Source organism: Microtus pennsylvanicus, chromosome 1, assembly GCF_037038515.1.
Source record: "Microtus pennsylvanicus isolate mMicPen1 chromosome 1, mMicPen1.hap1, whole genome shotgun sequence".
Classification (NCBI taxonomy): Eukaryota; Metazoa; Chordata; class Mammalia; order Rodentia; family Cricetidae; genus Microtus; species Microtus pennsylvanicus.
The window spans coordinates 99989951-100003990 of NC_134579.1; the positions used below are offsets into that span (position 1 = coordinate 99989951).

The 14040-nt window shown below is 50.8% G+C and overlaps 1 protein-coding gene across 1 annotated transcript in view; it reads left to right on the forward strand.

Moving 5' to 3' along the window:
* The window catches only part of Zan (zonadhesin), an 84305-nt gene extending 73988 nt beyond the window's left edge, over positions 1 to 10317 (forward strand). The window contains 12 exon segments of the mRNA XM_075974048.1: positions 1151 to 1292; positions 1585 to 1829; positions 2592 to 2721; positions 3522 to 3693; positions 4279 to 4446; positions 5611 to 5750; positions 7098 to 7297; positions 7390 to 7528; positions 8178 to 8318; positions 9965 to 10076; positions 10154 to 10197; positions 10280 to 10317. Coding sequence (XP_075830163.1) covers positions 1151 to 1292; positions 1585 to 1829; positions 2592 to 2721; positions 3522 to 3693; positions 4279 to 4446; positions 5611 to 5750; positions 7098 to 7297; positions 7390 to 7528; positions 8178 to 8318; positions 9965 to 10076; positions 10154 to 10197; positions 10280 to 10317 — 1671 coding nt within the window.
* The last annotated feature ends 3723 nt before the right edge of the window (positions 10318 to 14040 follow it).

Below are 14040 nucleotides of genomic sequence, written 5' to 3' on the forward strand. Positions count from 1 at the left end.
GACCTCCAAGATGTTAGGAATATTTTCTAACCAACACACAATAATCCTAATTAAACTAAATCAGACCAAATTAAATATATCCAGGTTTAATTAGATGCCTGTGCTCCCAGGTGACCCTTAGGGGAACAGGAAGCCGCCAACACCATCAACCACCAGAGAGCAAAAGGGAAAACCACGTGTTTATTTTCTGGAGAGCCGTTTAAATTGCCTGTGAGAATGGTCTTGACCTTTCCTGGGGAAGGGTCAAGGTTTGGCAGGCTACCTTGACCCTTCTCAGAGAGGGGGTCAAGGTTCGGAGAGCACAAGGGAGGGTCCTCCAAAGTTGAAGGCTGAGGCTGGGATTACACAAATAGTTCGGCTGTATTATTTAGGGAATAATGACATAAAATTACAAGTAGATTTTCTTTCTAGAACCTAGGGCCTCATTCATGGTAGTTATTAACTCTACCCCTGACCCATACTCTAGCCCTTCACTAGGAGATTCTAGGGGCTCTACTGTCTGTGCCCCAGCCCTTCACTTGAAGATTCTAGGCAGGTGCTCTACCAATGAGTCACACCCCAGCCTCTCACTGGGGGATTCTAGGCAGGGGCTCTACCAATGAGTCACACCCCAGCCCCTCACTGGGGGATTCTAGGAAGGGGCTCTACCACTGAGTCACACCCCAGCCCCTCACTGGGGGATTCTAGGTAGGTGCTCTACCACTGAGCCACACCCCAGCCCCTCACTGGGGGATTCTAGGCAGGGGCTCTACCACTGAGATCTACCCCAATCACAGATACAATTTTTTGATATTTGGACCATGTGGTAGTTTTATTTTATTATGTTTTCTTTTTATTCTTCTCTCGCACAGACTACATCCTTCCTTCCCTCCCTCCCTCCACCTCCCCTCTTCCCCAGATCCACTTCTCCTTTTCTGTTTAGAAAAGAGCAGACCTCCCAGGGACACCAACCAAACACAGCCTTCCAAGCTACAGTAAGACCAGGCACATATAAAAGCTGGAGGCAATTGTTTCAAATATTTTGGCTTGATAGACATGGGACCTGCAGGTAGGGAGGTCAAATGCAAACCATTCTCATGGAAGCTAAGCCTTTCTCTTTAGAATTACCACCCCTGTCCTCACTCCCTTTCTCTTCCCATGCCTTCTGCAGATAGGCAAGACCTGGCTCTCCAGTGGCTGCACCCAGAGCTGTACCTGCGTGGACGGAGTTGTTCAGTGCCGGAATTTCATCTGCCCCACAGGGTCCCACTGCCAGCACAGTGATGATGGCAGCAGTAACTGTGCGGCCAACAGTAAGGGAGCTGTTGGGGAGGGGAAGAGGAGAGGAGCTCTGGTGGGGAGCCGTGGGGGAGGGGGGGGGAGAGGAGCTCTGGTGGGGAGCCGTGGGGGAGGGGGGGGAGAGGAGCTCTGGTGGGGAGCCGTGGGGAAGGGGGGTAGGGGAGAGGAGCTCTGGTGACTAAAAGAATCAGAGGCAGGGCCCCTGGCCTAAGAGGGAGGGTAATCAGAAATACCACAGTTAGGAAGAGATTCTGGGAGACCGGTAGCTGGGCTGAGGTCCTTTCCAGTGTGCACATTTCTTGACAGAACTGGAAAAATGTACCATCTTTGGGGACCCCTATTACCACACTTTCGATGGCTTCTCCTACCGCTTCCTGGGTCGGATGAACTACTATCTCATAAAGACAGTGGACAAACTCTCAGAGGGGATGGAGCACCTGGTCATAGAGGGGCGCAACAAAATATCCCCCAAAGGGAGTCCAACCTTGCATGAAGTGACCACCAACGTCTATGGCTATAAAATACAGCTCCAAGAAGGGCTGGTGGCTTTGGTGAGTAAAGGGGCAGGACCAGACCTGAAGGGAACCTGGAGACCACTGTAGACCGTCCGTGGTTAGCAAAACCAGAGTGCTCCATTGTCAGGGAGTTTCCAGGGGTGCAGAGTTGGTGCCACTTCCTGGAAAAAAAGTGGCGCAGGGCAGTAGGGCTGAACAAAAGGCTGGGAGGATAAAGGGAGCGAGGGGGCGGAAGGGAGGATGGCGTGCATGTGGTAATGGGGCTGGCTAGAAAAGCAGCATTCTTTTACACTTATTTCAATTTTAAATATTTATTTATCATTTATTTATTTATGTGTGTCTATGTAAGTATATCCACATATGTATGAGTGCCCACAGAGGCCAAAAGGTGTCATGAACCCTGAATCTAGTGTTATAGGTAGTTGTGAACAGTCCAATGAGGATTCTGGGAACCAAATGCAGGTCCTCTGGAGACACTGTCAACCTATGGGTCATCTCTCTGTCACACTTTCTTATTTATTGTGCGTGTGTGTGCATGTGTGGAGGTCAGAAGACATCTTGGAGGAGTCAGTTCTCTGAATCCACCGTGTGGGTCCTGGAAGTCATCCTCAGGTCCTCCAGATCAGTGGCAAATGCCTCTACCCACTGAGCCATCTCTCTTTCTGAGTGTTTGCAAGGAAGGAACTGAGGTATAAAGGGAGGTCTCTGACACTGGCTGGGCAAAGCCAGGTGCAGACAACAGCAGCAGTGAGTGTGGCCCACTTAGCACGCTGTGCAGCTGCAGTCTTCCATTTCAAGGTCAACAACCAAAAGGTGGCAATCCCCTACGGTCCAAATGACCACCTGCGGGTCCTCCTGCGGGCGCAGCGGCTGTTTCTCATCACTGACTTTGAAATGGTGGTGGACTTCGATGGGAAGCACAGTGCAGGTAATTGGGGCACAGACTCAGACCGCAGAGGACCTGTCTCTGAGCCAGGCATAATGCATAATCCCAACCCTCGGGAGCCAGAGGCAGGAGGATCTCCAGTGAGATTGGGGACAATGTGGTCTACATCGTGAATTCCAGCCTATTCATGGCTTATAGTGCAATACTGTCCCAAAGAAACCCAGCAAAGCAGTGGTGACGCACACCTTTAATCCCAACACTCAGGAGGCAGAGGCAGGCAGATCTCTGTGAGTTTGAGGTCAGCCTGGTCTACAGAGCGAGTTCCAGGACAGTCAAGCCTGTTACAGAGAGAAACCCTGTCTTGAAAAATGAAAAAAGAAAAAAGAACCCAATCAAACCCTAACCAAGAAACTGACAGTGCAGGTGTGGAGAAGCTAGCCTCAGCTACACAGCTGGAGCATACCTGTAGTCTCTGCAGTCGGAAGGTGGATGCGGGAGGGTCAGGAGTGTGAAGCTAGCCTCAGCTACACAGCTGGAGCACACCTGTAGTCTCTGCAGTCGGAAGGTGGATGCGGGAGGGTCAGGAGTGTGAAGCTAGCCTCAGCTACACAGCCTGTTTGAGTCCAGCTTGGGCTATATGAGACCCTGTCTCAAAAATGAAAATAGCAACAATAAAGCCAATAACCACGGAACAATAGGAACCCCATTTCTGGGATGGAAAGGCACAGCTCAGATAGGTCAGAGGAAGATGTGTTATACCTGGGAATAGAGCCCCCAGCCTGAAAGGGAGACTCAGATTGTGGAGGGGAGAACAGAGTTTGGCTCACTACTTTGTCCTGCAGTGATCTCCTTGCCTACCATGTACCGTGGGATGATACGGGGCCTGTGTGGAAACTATGATAAGGACCGAGACAATGACTTGATGTTGCCCAGTGGAACACTCGCCTCAAACATCACTGTCTTTGGCAACAGTTGGGAGGTGAAGATGGTGAAAGCCCTCTTACGTTTTCCAAGGTGAGGGCTGGGGATTGGGAGATGACTAAGAGTCTCTTTCACTGGAGCTGTAGAGGATTGAACCTGTAGACTTGTGCACATAATCTGAGCCACACTCCTTGCCCCTTACTGAGAATCAAAGCCAGGTGCTCTACCACTGAGCCACACCCCAGCCCCTCACTGGGGGATTCTAGGCAGGGGCTCTACCACTGAGCCACACCCCAGCCCCTCACTGGGGGATTCTAGGCAGGGGCTCTGCCACTGAGCCACACCCCAGCCCCTCACTGGGGGATTCTAGGCAGGGGCTCTACCACTGAGCCACACCCCAGCCCCTACTAGGGATTCTCTTCAGGCACTGTCCCTCTGAGTTGGGTATCTCCTACCCAGCAAGTCTCTTTTTCCACTGCCTTAACCCTCTGGTCCTCAACACAGACGCACCTTCTGTCACTCGGTCTCTTACTGACCAGTGGGAACAGCTGCTCATTGGAAATCCCTATGTGCCCTTGTCCTTTCCTTCACTTTTCTGCACACTTGTTGTTTTTATTTTTTCCCTCAAGTTCACCTCCCTCCCAAACCTCACACAGCCCCTTGTCATCCCTACTTCAGGGCCCTACCAGAAGATGGGGGAGAGGAAGAGTCTGACCCTCTGCCGTCAGAGTGCAGCCCAGAGCAGACAGCGCTCCTCAGCAGCACCCAGGCCTGTAGGGTGGTGGTGGACCCCCAGGGTCCCTTTGCTGACTGTCACCAGATTGTAGCCCCAGAGCCCTTCGAGCAGTGAGTTACAGGCCCAGTACTCACAAGAATGTTCCAGATTCCTGCTGTGGTTTTCCTCTCTGACCCCCTCTAGCTCTGTGGGCTTGGTTCTTCTCCCTTGTGACCCCATTTCCTACTGACTCCCCCCATTCTACATCCTGTTTTTCTGCAATCCTTTATCCCCACGCTACCCCTCTAGCCTGCCGACTTTCTGTGTGGGGTTCTGGGCCCCTCTTCTCTATTTTATTTTTAATCCATTTTATCCTGTATTTATTTAGGTCTCGTGTAGCCCAGGCTAATACGTGCCTAAGGATGACCTTGAATTTCTGATCCTTCTGCCTCCACCTCCCAAGTGCTGGGATTACAGGCGTGGGCCACCACACCTTGCTTTTGTGGTACATGGGATGGAACCCAGGGCTTCACGCATGTTAAGCAAACACTCTACCAACTTGGCCGCCTCCTCAGCTTTTGCTTATTATCTGTTTGGGGGGATTTGCAAGGGGAATGGGCACGCACTTGTTTGTTCAGTGTATGTGCCATGTATGTTTACGTAGGTCAGAGATCGACTTCAGGGGCCATCCACCTTTCTTTCCTTTTGTGTGAGTGTTGGGTCATCAAGAGTTAAAGTCCGGTGTCCTGATTTCTCTCTTTGCCTTATTCCTTTGAGACAGGGTTTCACACCCAACTTGCAGCTCACTGGGTATTTTTTGGCTAGACTGTGAGAGAGTGAACCACATTGATCCTTTTGTTTTTAATCCCTGACAAAGCTGGGATTACAGGCATGTGTGGGATTCGAACTCAATTCCTCATACTTGATCAGCAGGTACTTTTTCCTAGTGACACCTCCCCAGTTTCCACATTGTTTTGAGACAAGTCTCTAACTTGAGCCTAAGGCTGACTGATTAGGCTAAGATAGCTGGCTGGTGAGCCTCAGGGACCCTCCTGTTTCCCCTTCACCAGCACTGGAATTACAAGCACCTCAGCACACCCTGCTTGTTTTTAGCATGGATACTGGGAATCAAACAGGCCCTTTCTTATTCTTGCAAGGCAGGCACTTGGTCAGCTAAGCCATGTCCCCAGCCCCCAGCCCCCAGCCCCTCACCCGGGCCCTTTTCCCACAAGGCTGGCTCTCCTTGCTCCCCCTCTCTAAAGCACACCTACCCCACCCCTCCCCTTCTACCCCAGACACTGTATGTCCGACGTGTGCACTGGTTGGAAAACCAAAGAAGAAGAGGAGTTTCGATGCCGGGTCCTCAGTGGATACGCAATCATTTGCCAGGAGGCAGGTGCCAACACGACTGGCTGGCGGGACCAGACACACTGTGGTGAGGCTCTGTTTCTGCCCAGCAGCCGGCTCTCACTCCTCAGCCATTCTGCTGTCTGCTCAGCTCTGCTGCTGCCGCCGCCCTCACCGTGGCCTTTCAGCCTTGATTCTTCTACCCCTAGTTCAAGGCAGCAAGTGATTCCAGACTGACCCCTCTCCCATCCACTCCTCCGCTGTCCAATCCCCTCCTCCTCTCTGCCCATTTTTTTCTGTTGTTGTGTTTTCTCTTTTTTTATTTTTTGTATGTTTATATATGTGTGTGTCCATGTGTGTTTGGATGCATGCAGACATATGTGTGGAGACCAGAGAACAGGAACCATTTACTTTGTTCTTTTGTTTGTTTGGTGGGGGACAGTTACATTTCTTTATTTTGTGTGTATGTGTGGGTGCGCATGTCCCACAGCACACATGTCCCACAGCACACATGTCCCACAGCACACATGTCCCACAGCACACATGTCCCACAGCACACATGTCTCACAGCACACATGTGAAGGTCAGAAGACAACTTCCGCCATGTGGGAAGGGATCCAGTCAGGTCGCCTTCACCCACTAAACCATCTCACTAACCCCACCTTGTTTTTTAAGACAGGGTCTCTCTCTCCCTCTCCCTCTCTCCCTCTCTCCCTCTCTCCTTCTCCCCCTCTCCCCCTCTCCCCCTCTCCCCCTCCCCCCCCTCTCTCTCTCGTCCAGTGCCTGGTGATGAGGTAGTGCTGCCTGCCTATCAACCCCCAGGTTTCCTCTGGTCCCCACACCTGACTTGAGCAGAAGCGCTTTAACCGCCGCGCTATCCCGTGTATGCTTCGGGGTGGATTTATTTTAAAACTTTACTGATTTTTATTTGATTTATATGTATGAGTGCTTTGCCTGCATGTGTTCTGTGCACCGTGTGCACCCTGAGGCCCACAGAGGTGGGAGGAGGGTGTCAGAGCCTCTGGAGCTGGAGTTACAGGTGGTCCTAAACTGCCATGTGGGCGCTGGGAGCAGAGCCAGCATCCTCTGCAGGATCGAGCTCCTGACTGCTGAGCTCTTTCTCCAGCCCCTGTTCTTGGCTTTTGCGTCAAAATCTCACTCCATAGCCCAAGCTGGCTGCAAGCTCCTGGTGCCCTTCCCGATCAGCTCTTGAGTGCTGGGATTATGTGCTGCTGTACCCACCCGACCTTGTCCATCTGTTTTCATCAAATGTTATGTTTCAGACAACACTTGAGGCGGAACGGGCCTGCTCGCCCTAGCTTCCCTGTGTCCAGGGAGCCCTGTGCTCTGTTGAATGACCGTATACCCTGCTTTCTGTTTCTTACTCACCAGTCCCAAGGCCAGCCAGCTCCTAACCATGCTTCTATCCCCTCAGCCATGACATGCCCTGCCAATACTGTGTACCAGCCCTGTATGACGCCCTGCCCAGCATCCTGTGCCAAATTTGTGACCCCCAAGGCCTGTGAAGGCCCCTGCGTGGAAGGCTGTGCCACCATCCCAGGCTACATCTACAGTGATACCCAGAGCCTCCCAGTGACACAGTGCGGCTGCACCACCAATGGCCTCTATTACAAGGTCTGGACAGCAGAGGCCTGGGAATCCAGGTATGGAGAATGAGATCTAGGATGAGTCTAGAATGTCTGCTGCCTTCACTTCCTCTTTTACAGCTAGGTGACAGCTACGTGACTGAGGACTGCTCCCAGCATTGCACCTGCGCAAGCCAGGGGACCCTGCTGTGTGAGCCCTATGGCTGCAGAGCTGGAGAGGCCTGCACTGTGGCCAACTTTACTCGAGGCTGCTTCCGGGGTGAGCCTGGGTCCTTGTGGTCTCTAACACCAGGCTTACCCTCCCTCCCTGAGTCAGATTCCTGCCCGGGTGGGATTCCTGCTTGGTGTCAGGAAGTCTGAAAAGAACCATCTCTTACCAGGCGTTTAGTACCGGCCGTGCAGAGCTCTGCCCCAGGATAGACTTTGATCCTTACCTAGTGGAAAGCACAACACCCCACTTTATGAGCAATGAAAATAGGGTTCCAGACAGGTACAGTGGTGCATGCCTTTAATCCAATCCCAGCACTCAGGAGGCAGAGGCAGGCAGATCTCTGTGAGCTCAAAGCCAGCCTGGTCTACAGGGTGAGTTCTAGGACAGGCTTTAAAGCTACAGAGAGACCTTGTCTTGAAAAACAAACAAACAGACAGACAGACAAGCAAGTGGGTGAGAGCTGAGGAATGGCACCTGAAGTTGACCTCTGGACCTTCACACACACACATGCGGGGGTTCGGGAGGCTAAGCAGATTCCCTGAACCCAGGGTAGCAGGGTTAAAACTTAGATTGCTGAGTGGCCCCCAGAGCAGCTTTGGTGGCTGCTGCTTTCTTCCTGGGGCCTGTCCCACAGCCAGGCATCTCCTACACTGTGAATATCCTATTGGGATCCCCTCACACCCTTCTGCCCTTGCAGATAGCCCTTGTCTACAGAACCCCTGTCACAATGATGGCCAGTGTCAGGAGCAAGGGGACACCTTCATCTGCCATTGTGACCTGGGTTATGGAGGAGAATTCTGCACAGAACCTCGGGATATCCCATCCAGAAAAAAGCTAGGTAATAACCACATCCCAGGCCTGTGTCCCACTGGCCATTGCCACAGAATTACTGTTTTTATTTTCATATACATTGTATCTATTATATTTTACTTTTTTAATTTTCATGTATCTTATATATTAATTTTAATTTATTTAACTTTGATTAAATTTTTTTACAATTATAATATCTGTTATATTTACAGATATGTGATGTGGTGACAATGATAGGTATACTATACAATATTAGTAATCTATCACAAGCTATTATATATAGTATAATAAGTAATATAGCATAGGCAATATTGTGTATTATATACTATAGGGAATATTTAAAATACATAATTATCACATATAGTTTATGATTATATATAAATATTTTGGGTGCATTGTATATTAATATACTTTAAATTACATTGTGCTGTATATTTTTATATATGGAAAATACGTATATTTCTTATAAATAAATAACAAATATATATGGAAAGTCAAAAGGTGATGGAGAGGTCCTGGACAGGAATAGCCAGAGTGAAGCAAACGGGTGCGGGGTGGAAGTTCAGCCAGGTGTGTGCTAATAATCCTAGTACCTGGGAGGTGGGAGTATAGGGCCAGAACAAGTTCAAGGTCATTTTCAGCAAAATAGTGAGTTCAAGGCCAGCCAGAGCCACGTGACATAATGCTGCAAACAAATTAATAAAACAAGCAAATAAACAAGAAGCGGGGGACTGGGGAGGTAGCACAGTTACTTGTTCTGAAAGAACAAGGACCCAACTTTGATTCCCAGAACCACACGAAAATCTGGGTGTACACTTGTAATTCTAGTGCTGGGGAAGGAGGATTGTGCTTGAAGAATACCAGCAGGGGGTGTCTTTTGGCCTACACATGTGTGTATAAACACACGAATAGACATCTGCTCCTGTACACACAGACACAGACACACACACAGACACACACACACACACACAGCCTCATACAGTCTTAGGGAGTTGTGACTGCAGATAATAAGGGCTATTGGACGAGGGCTTTCAGATCTTCGAGTCCCTGAGCCTCCTGGAGGAAGAACTAGACATCCAGAGATTTAGGAGACCAAGATGCCTTAGGCTGACAGCTAAGGACCTGAAGGCAGTGCTTCCTCCCATTTCCCTCAGCCTCCCACCCTTTCACCTACCCCTGTCGTGGGGGAGGGTGTGAATATGTACAGGCACAGTCTACACAGGAGGCCAGAGGACAACTTGGTTGTAGCTGTTGAGATGTCTCCCACCTCTTAGTTAAGACAGGGGCTCAGTGAGTCAACGTGGCTGTCTCCAATTTGCCTTCTGAATTTGATCCCTGGGATTCAGATGGTAATAGAGAACTAATCCTGCAGGTTATCCTCTGACCTCCACGAGTGCATGCACACACACATGCACACATCCACGCACGCGCGGGTACACACACACACACACACACACAGTCTCACTGGCCTGAAACTGAACCAGTGTCCAGGAATTCACTTGTCTTCATCCACTAGGGCTAGGATAAGGGGGGCCTCTTGCTATTGCTGGGAAGACAGGCATGAGCCACCACATCTGACTTTTACATGGGCCCCAGGGTTCTGAGCGTGTAAGGCAAGCACTCTACCCACTGAGCCCACTCCCAGCCCCACTGCTATTTCCTTTCTACACTCAGAATCATCCAGCTTACTGGCCATCCTGCCGGGAGTGCTTGTGATGCTCTTAGTCCCCGTCTTACTGCTTAGAGTGTATATTTACGTGAGAACTGTCATAGCGAGGAGGAGGAGGTAAGTCCTGGTACAGGGAGTGAACGGGCAGTGGGAGGGTGGGGCCGTGCTCCTCATCTGTTCCCCACCACCTCTAGGGAGAAACTGTTGAGACGGAATAGACATAGGCTGGAGGACACAGGTAAGAGCCAGCTCTGGGGGCGTCAAGTCTTGGCCAAGAGGTGAGTCCTCCTCCAATGTGGGCTTCCTTGCTCTCTCCTCAGATGTTCCAGAGCCTGCCTTCAGAGCCACCAAGTTCTGACTTGTCCTCAGAAAAACAGATGAAATAATTTATTTTTTTAAATATTTTTTTACATTTGTTATTGTGTGGCTGTGTGTTATGTATATGTGGGGTGTACATGGCTGCCACTCTCAAGTCTGGCAATTTGTGGGAATCAGTTCTCTCCTTTTACTTTGTGGGATGTAGGGATTGAGCCTGGGTCACCACACTTCACAGTGAATGCCTTCTCCACGGAGATATCTCGCTATTTATTTATTTACTTATTTACTTATTTTATGCCCTGGCAATGCTGAAGCATGCATGGGCAGCCCATGTATGGAGGTTCTATTGAATTTGTCCATATTGGGTTTCATGATCTAAATTTATGAGGATGACTGACCAGGTCTCTTTCTCAAGAAGGTACCAAATCTAATTACAGACAGTTGTGAGCCACCATGTGGTTGCTGGGGAATTGAACTCAGGACCTTTGAAAGAGCAGGCAGTGCTCTTAACCACTGTACCAGCTCTCCATACTTAATGCTTTTAGATATTTTAATCTTTGATGCCCCATACTTAATGCTTTTAGATGTGAATTTCCCCTGATTGTGGTGGAGGCAGTTTGTCTGGGAGACAAAGAGGTGTGTGTGGGTCCCTAGAGGCTGGATGCTGTACAAAGGTCCACAGGGAGAGAGGCTCAGGGCTCAGGAAGGAGAGGGTCACTCACTGAAAGCCAGACCAGTGGGCCACTCAGTCCTGACAACCAGCAATGGAAGACAGAAGGGGCAGGGACGGAAACTCCTGGAAGGAAGAATGAACTGTGGCCCCAGAGCCCTGCAAGTCAAGAGAAAAGGCTTCCCGTGCACATGCTTTGTTTGTTTCTTTATTTCTTTGTTTGTTTTTTAGGACAAATTATTATATAACTGAGGATGACTTTGGACTTGCCCTGCCTCCACCTGTTGAGATTACAGGCACATGTCACTGTTCATAGTTTGTGCTGGCGCTGGAGCCCAGGGTTCTATGAATGCTAGGCAAGCACTCCGCACCTGAGCCATTTCTCCAGTGCTCATCATACATTTTCTTTACCCCAGAGACCCCATTTTAAGAAACATGTGTGAGTGTGTGCACATATGTGTCCATGTGTGTACAGGTGCTGTTGTGTGACACCGTTCCTGTAAAGACATGAACAGACATCTGCTTATCCCAGATAGAGAACCAACAATGGACCCAAGTGGCAACACCGCCCAGTTCCAGCGCGGTGAACTAATGAGTGTAGGTGAGCGGTCACAGCAGCAGAAATGACTCGGAGGTAGCCATGCCGGCTCATGGAAGCTGGAGACCCGGTGCTCGCTGCACGACTTGCAGGCAGCCTGACAGATTGGAGGGCATCCCCAGCTTGTCCGAGTGTTCTCAGCAGTCCTTACTGCTGATATAGGCTGGGCCAAGAGGAGCCTAGTGCGTCTGCTCGGCTCGAGGGATGTCCTGAATTGTTTACTTCCTGAGCCTGCGGGAGCTTCCCTTTGAACACCCCGAGTCAGAACTCTGCTTTATTCATTGTGTGTGTGCGCGTGTAGGAGAGAATGTCTGCCGTATGTGTGCAGATGCTCATAAAGCCAGAACCTGAGGACACTGGAGTCACAGGCAGTTCTAAGCCAGCTGCTGTGGGTGCTGGGAACCAAACTCAGATTCTCCGCAAGAGCAGCAAGTGCTCTTAAGCATGGAGCAGTCTCTTCAGCCCAACATCCTGAACCCTAGCACGCTTCTCGCCCAGCAGCTGCACAGTTCCCTGTGTGCACACTCACGATATAGCGGGCAGAGGACAGCCCTGCTGTCATTCCTCAGGCCCCTTCCACCTTTTCTTTGCCCAGCAGCTACGCTAGCTGGCCAGCCAGCTCCCACATATCTATCCACCTATCTTTCCCGGCCGCTCCCCACTGCTGTTCTACAGTGCACACTGCTACGTCAGGCCATGGGGATAAATGGGCAACAAACACTTCACCGAGTCATCTCTCCAGCACCCAGTGGGTGTTATTTGTTCTGATGCTCACACATACGTGTAGAGGTCAGAAGACAGCTAGAGGGGGGTCAGTTCTCTTTACCTAGGCACCAAACTCAAGCTCAGCAGCAAGCATCTTTACCAGCTGAGCCATGTCACTGCTATATGCCCCTTTCTTACGGTGGCTTCAGACTTCCCTATAACCCTAGCTGGCCTCGCACTCACTGTGCTCAGTCTCCCTACTTCAGGCTCCTGAGTCTAGGGACTCCACAGGTCTAAGAGTCCAGGTTCATGGAGGACTCGGCCTCTGAGTTCCTCCACTAGGGGGAAGCAAGGCTATTCCGGGTTTTGTTTCTAATTGGCCTCCTCCCAGAGGGTGTCACACCCTCTTCATTCCTCCCTTTCTCCAAAGAGCCCTTCAGTTGGTTACCATGGAAACTGTGGGTGGGGTTATAGGCTTTGGGAGTCCTTCTGACAACCCAAGTAGAAAGGACCACCACCTAGCCCAGCCAGAGAAAGCCAAGGTGTATACTTTACACCCTGAGAGTCTGTCTCCTTCTAGGTTCCTCCTTGCTTAGGCAAAACCTAGTGGTGGATCGGACTGTTAGGACCTCAAGAAACTGGGACTTAGCAGGTTGACACATGCCCTGGGGAGATATGATTAATCCATCTGTGTGACAACTAGACCTTTGGGGACCTTTCCTGAAGCCAGCCAAACCCAAAGTATTGAAAGGGCTGGGCATGGAGGCCCTGCATGGCCGTGTTTTCCTTCCCCTTACCCAGGAAGGCACAGTGCACCTCTGTAGAGCAGCCTCCTGCCCCTTGAGCCCAGTTTCTCCACCTGGCCGCCATCTTTGCAGCTCTGCTCCTTTGGCCTTCATCTTCATTCTTCCCCAGGGTATGTGTGAGGCAGTCGGCTGGGCTGGTGCCCCGGACACTCCCCTTCCTTGTAGTATTGAGCCCCTCCCACCCTCCAGGAAGAGAGGAGACTAAGAACTTAGTGTGATTTCGTGCCTATCTCAGCACTCCAGAGGCTGAGGCAGGAGGATAGTGAGTTCAGGCTGGCCTGGACTATATAGCAAGCCCTGGTCACAAAATATGTGTGTGAGGGCATGGGGAGAGAGCTAGTTTAGTCAGGAGTCTGTCTGCAGTGGAAGAGGGGGCCAAGCAACAGGGGTGGCAGTGTGGGCTTAGCATTCTAGAACTGCGGACGGAAGAAACTGAATTCCCAGACCTTGCTAGCCACCCAGCCTAGCCCACTTGGCTAGTGTACTGCTCCAGGTTAGCGGAGAGACCCTGTCTGTTTGTCTCTATTTCACACAAACAGCCAAGAAACTAGCGAGATGGCTCGGTGGTGGTGAAGAGCCCTTGCTGCTCTTAAAGAGAACCAGAATTAAGTTCCCATGTCTCAACAGCCTGGAACTCCAGCTCCAGGAGATCTGGCATACTCTTTCTGGCCTCTGTGGACACCTACATCCACATGGACATAACCCCCCAACAGAGCTGAATACACACACACACACACACACACACACACACACACACACCACGTTGGGGGCTTCACAAAGGCTCACAGCATGGGAAATCATAGACAGGAACACTGCCTGGGGTTCCTGTGCTGTGAGGCTCTGCCTCCCTCCACCGCAGAGAGCAGCTGCATCAGGCGAGCCGGGGTTCAGCCTGCCCTCGCAGGTGTCCCAAGGGGAAGGCAGAAGGGGCAGCCGAGAAGACACTACAAGGGGGAGTGTGGAAGCTGCAATGGGGGATGGCTC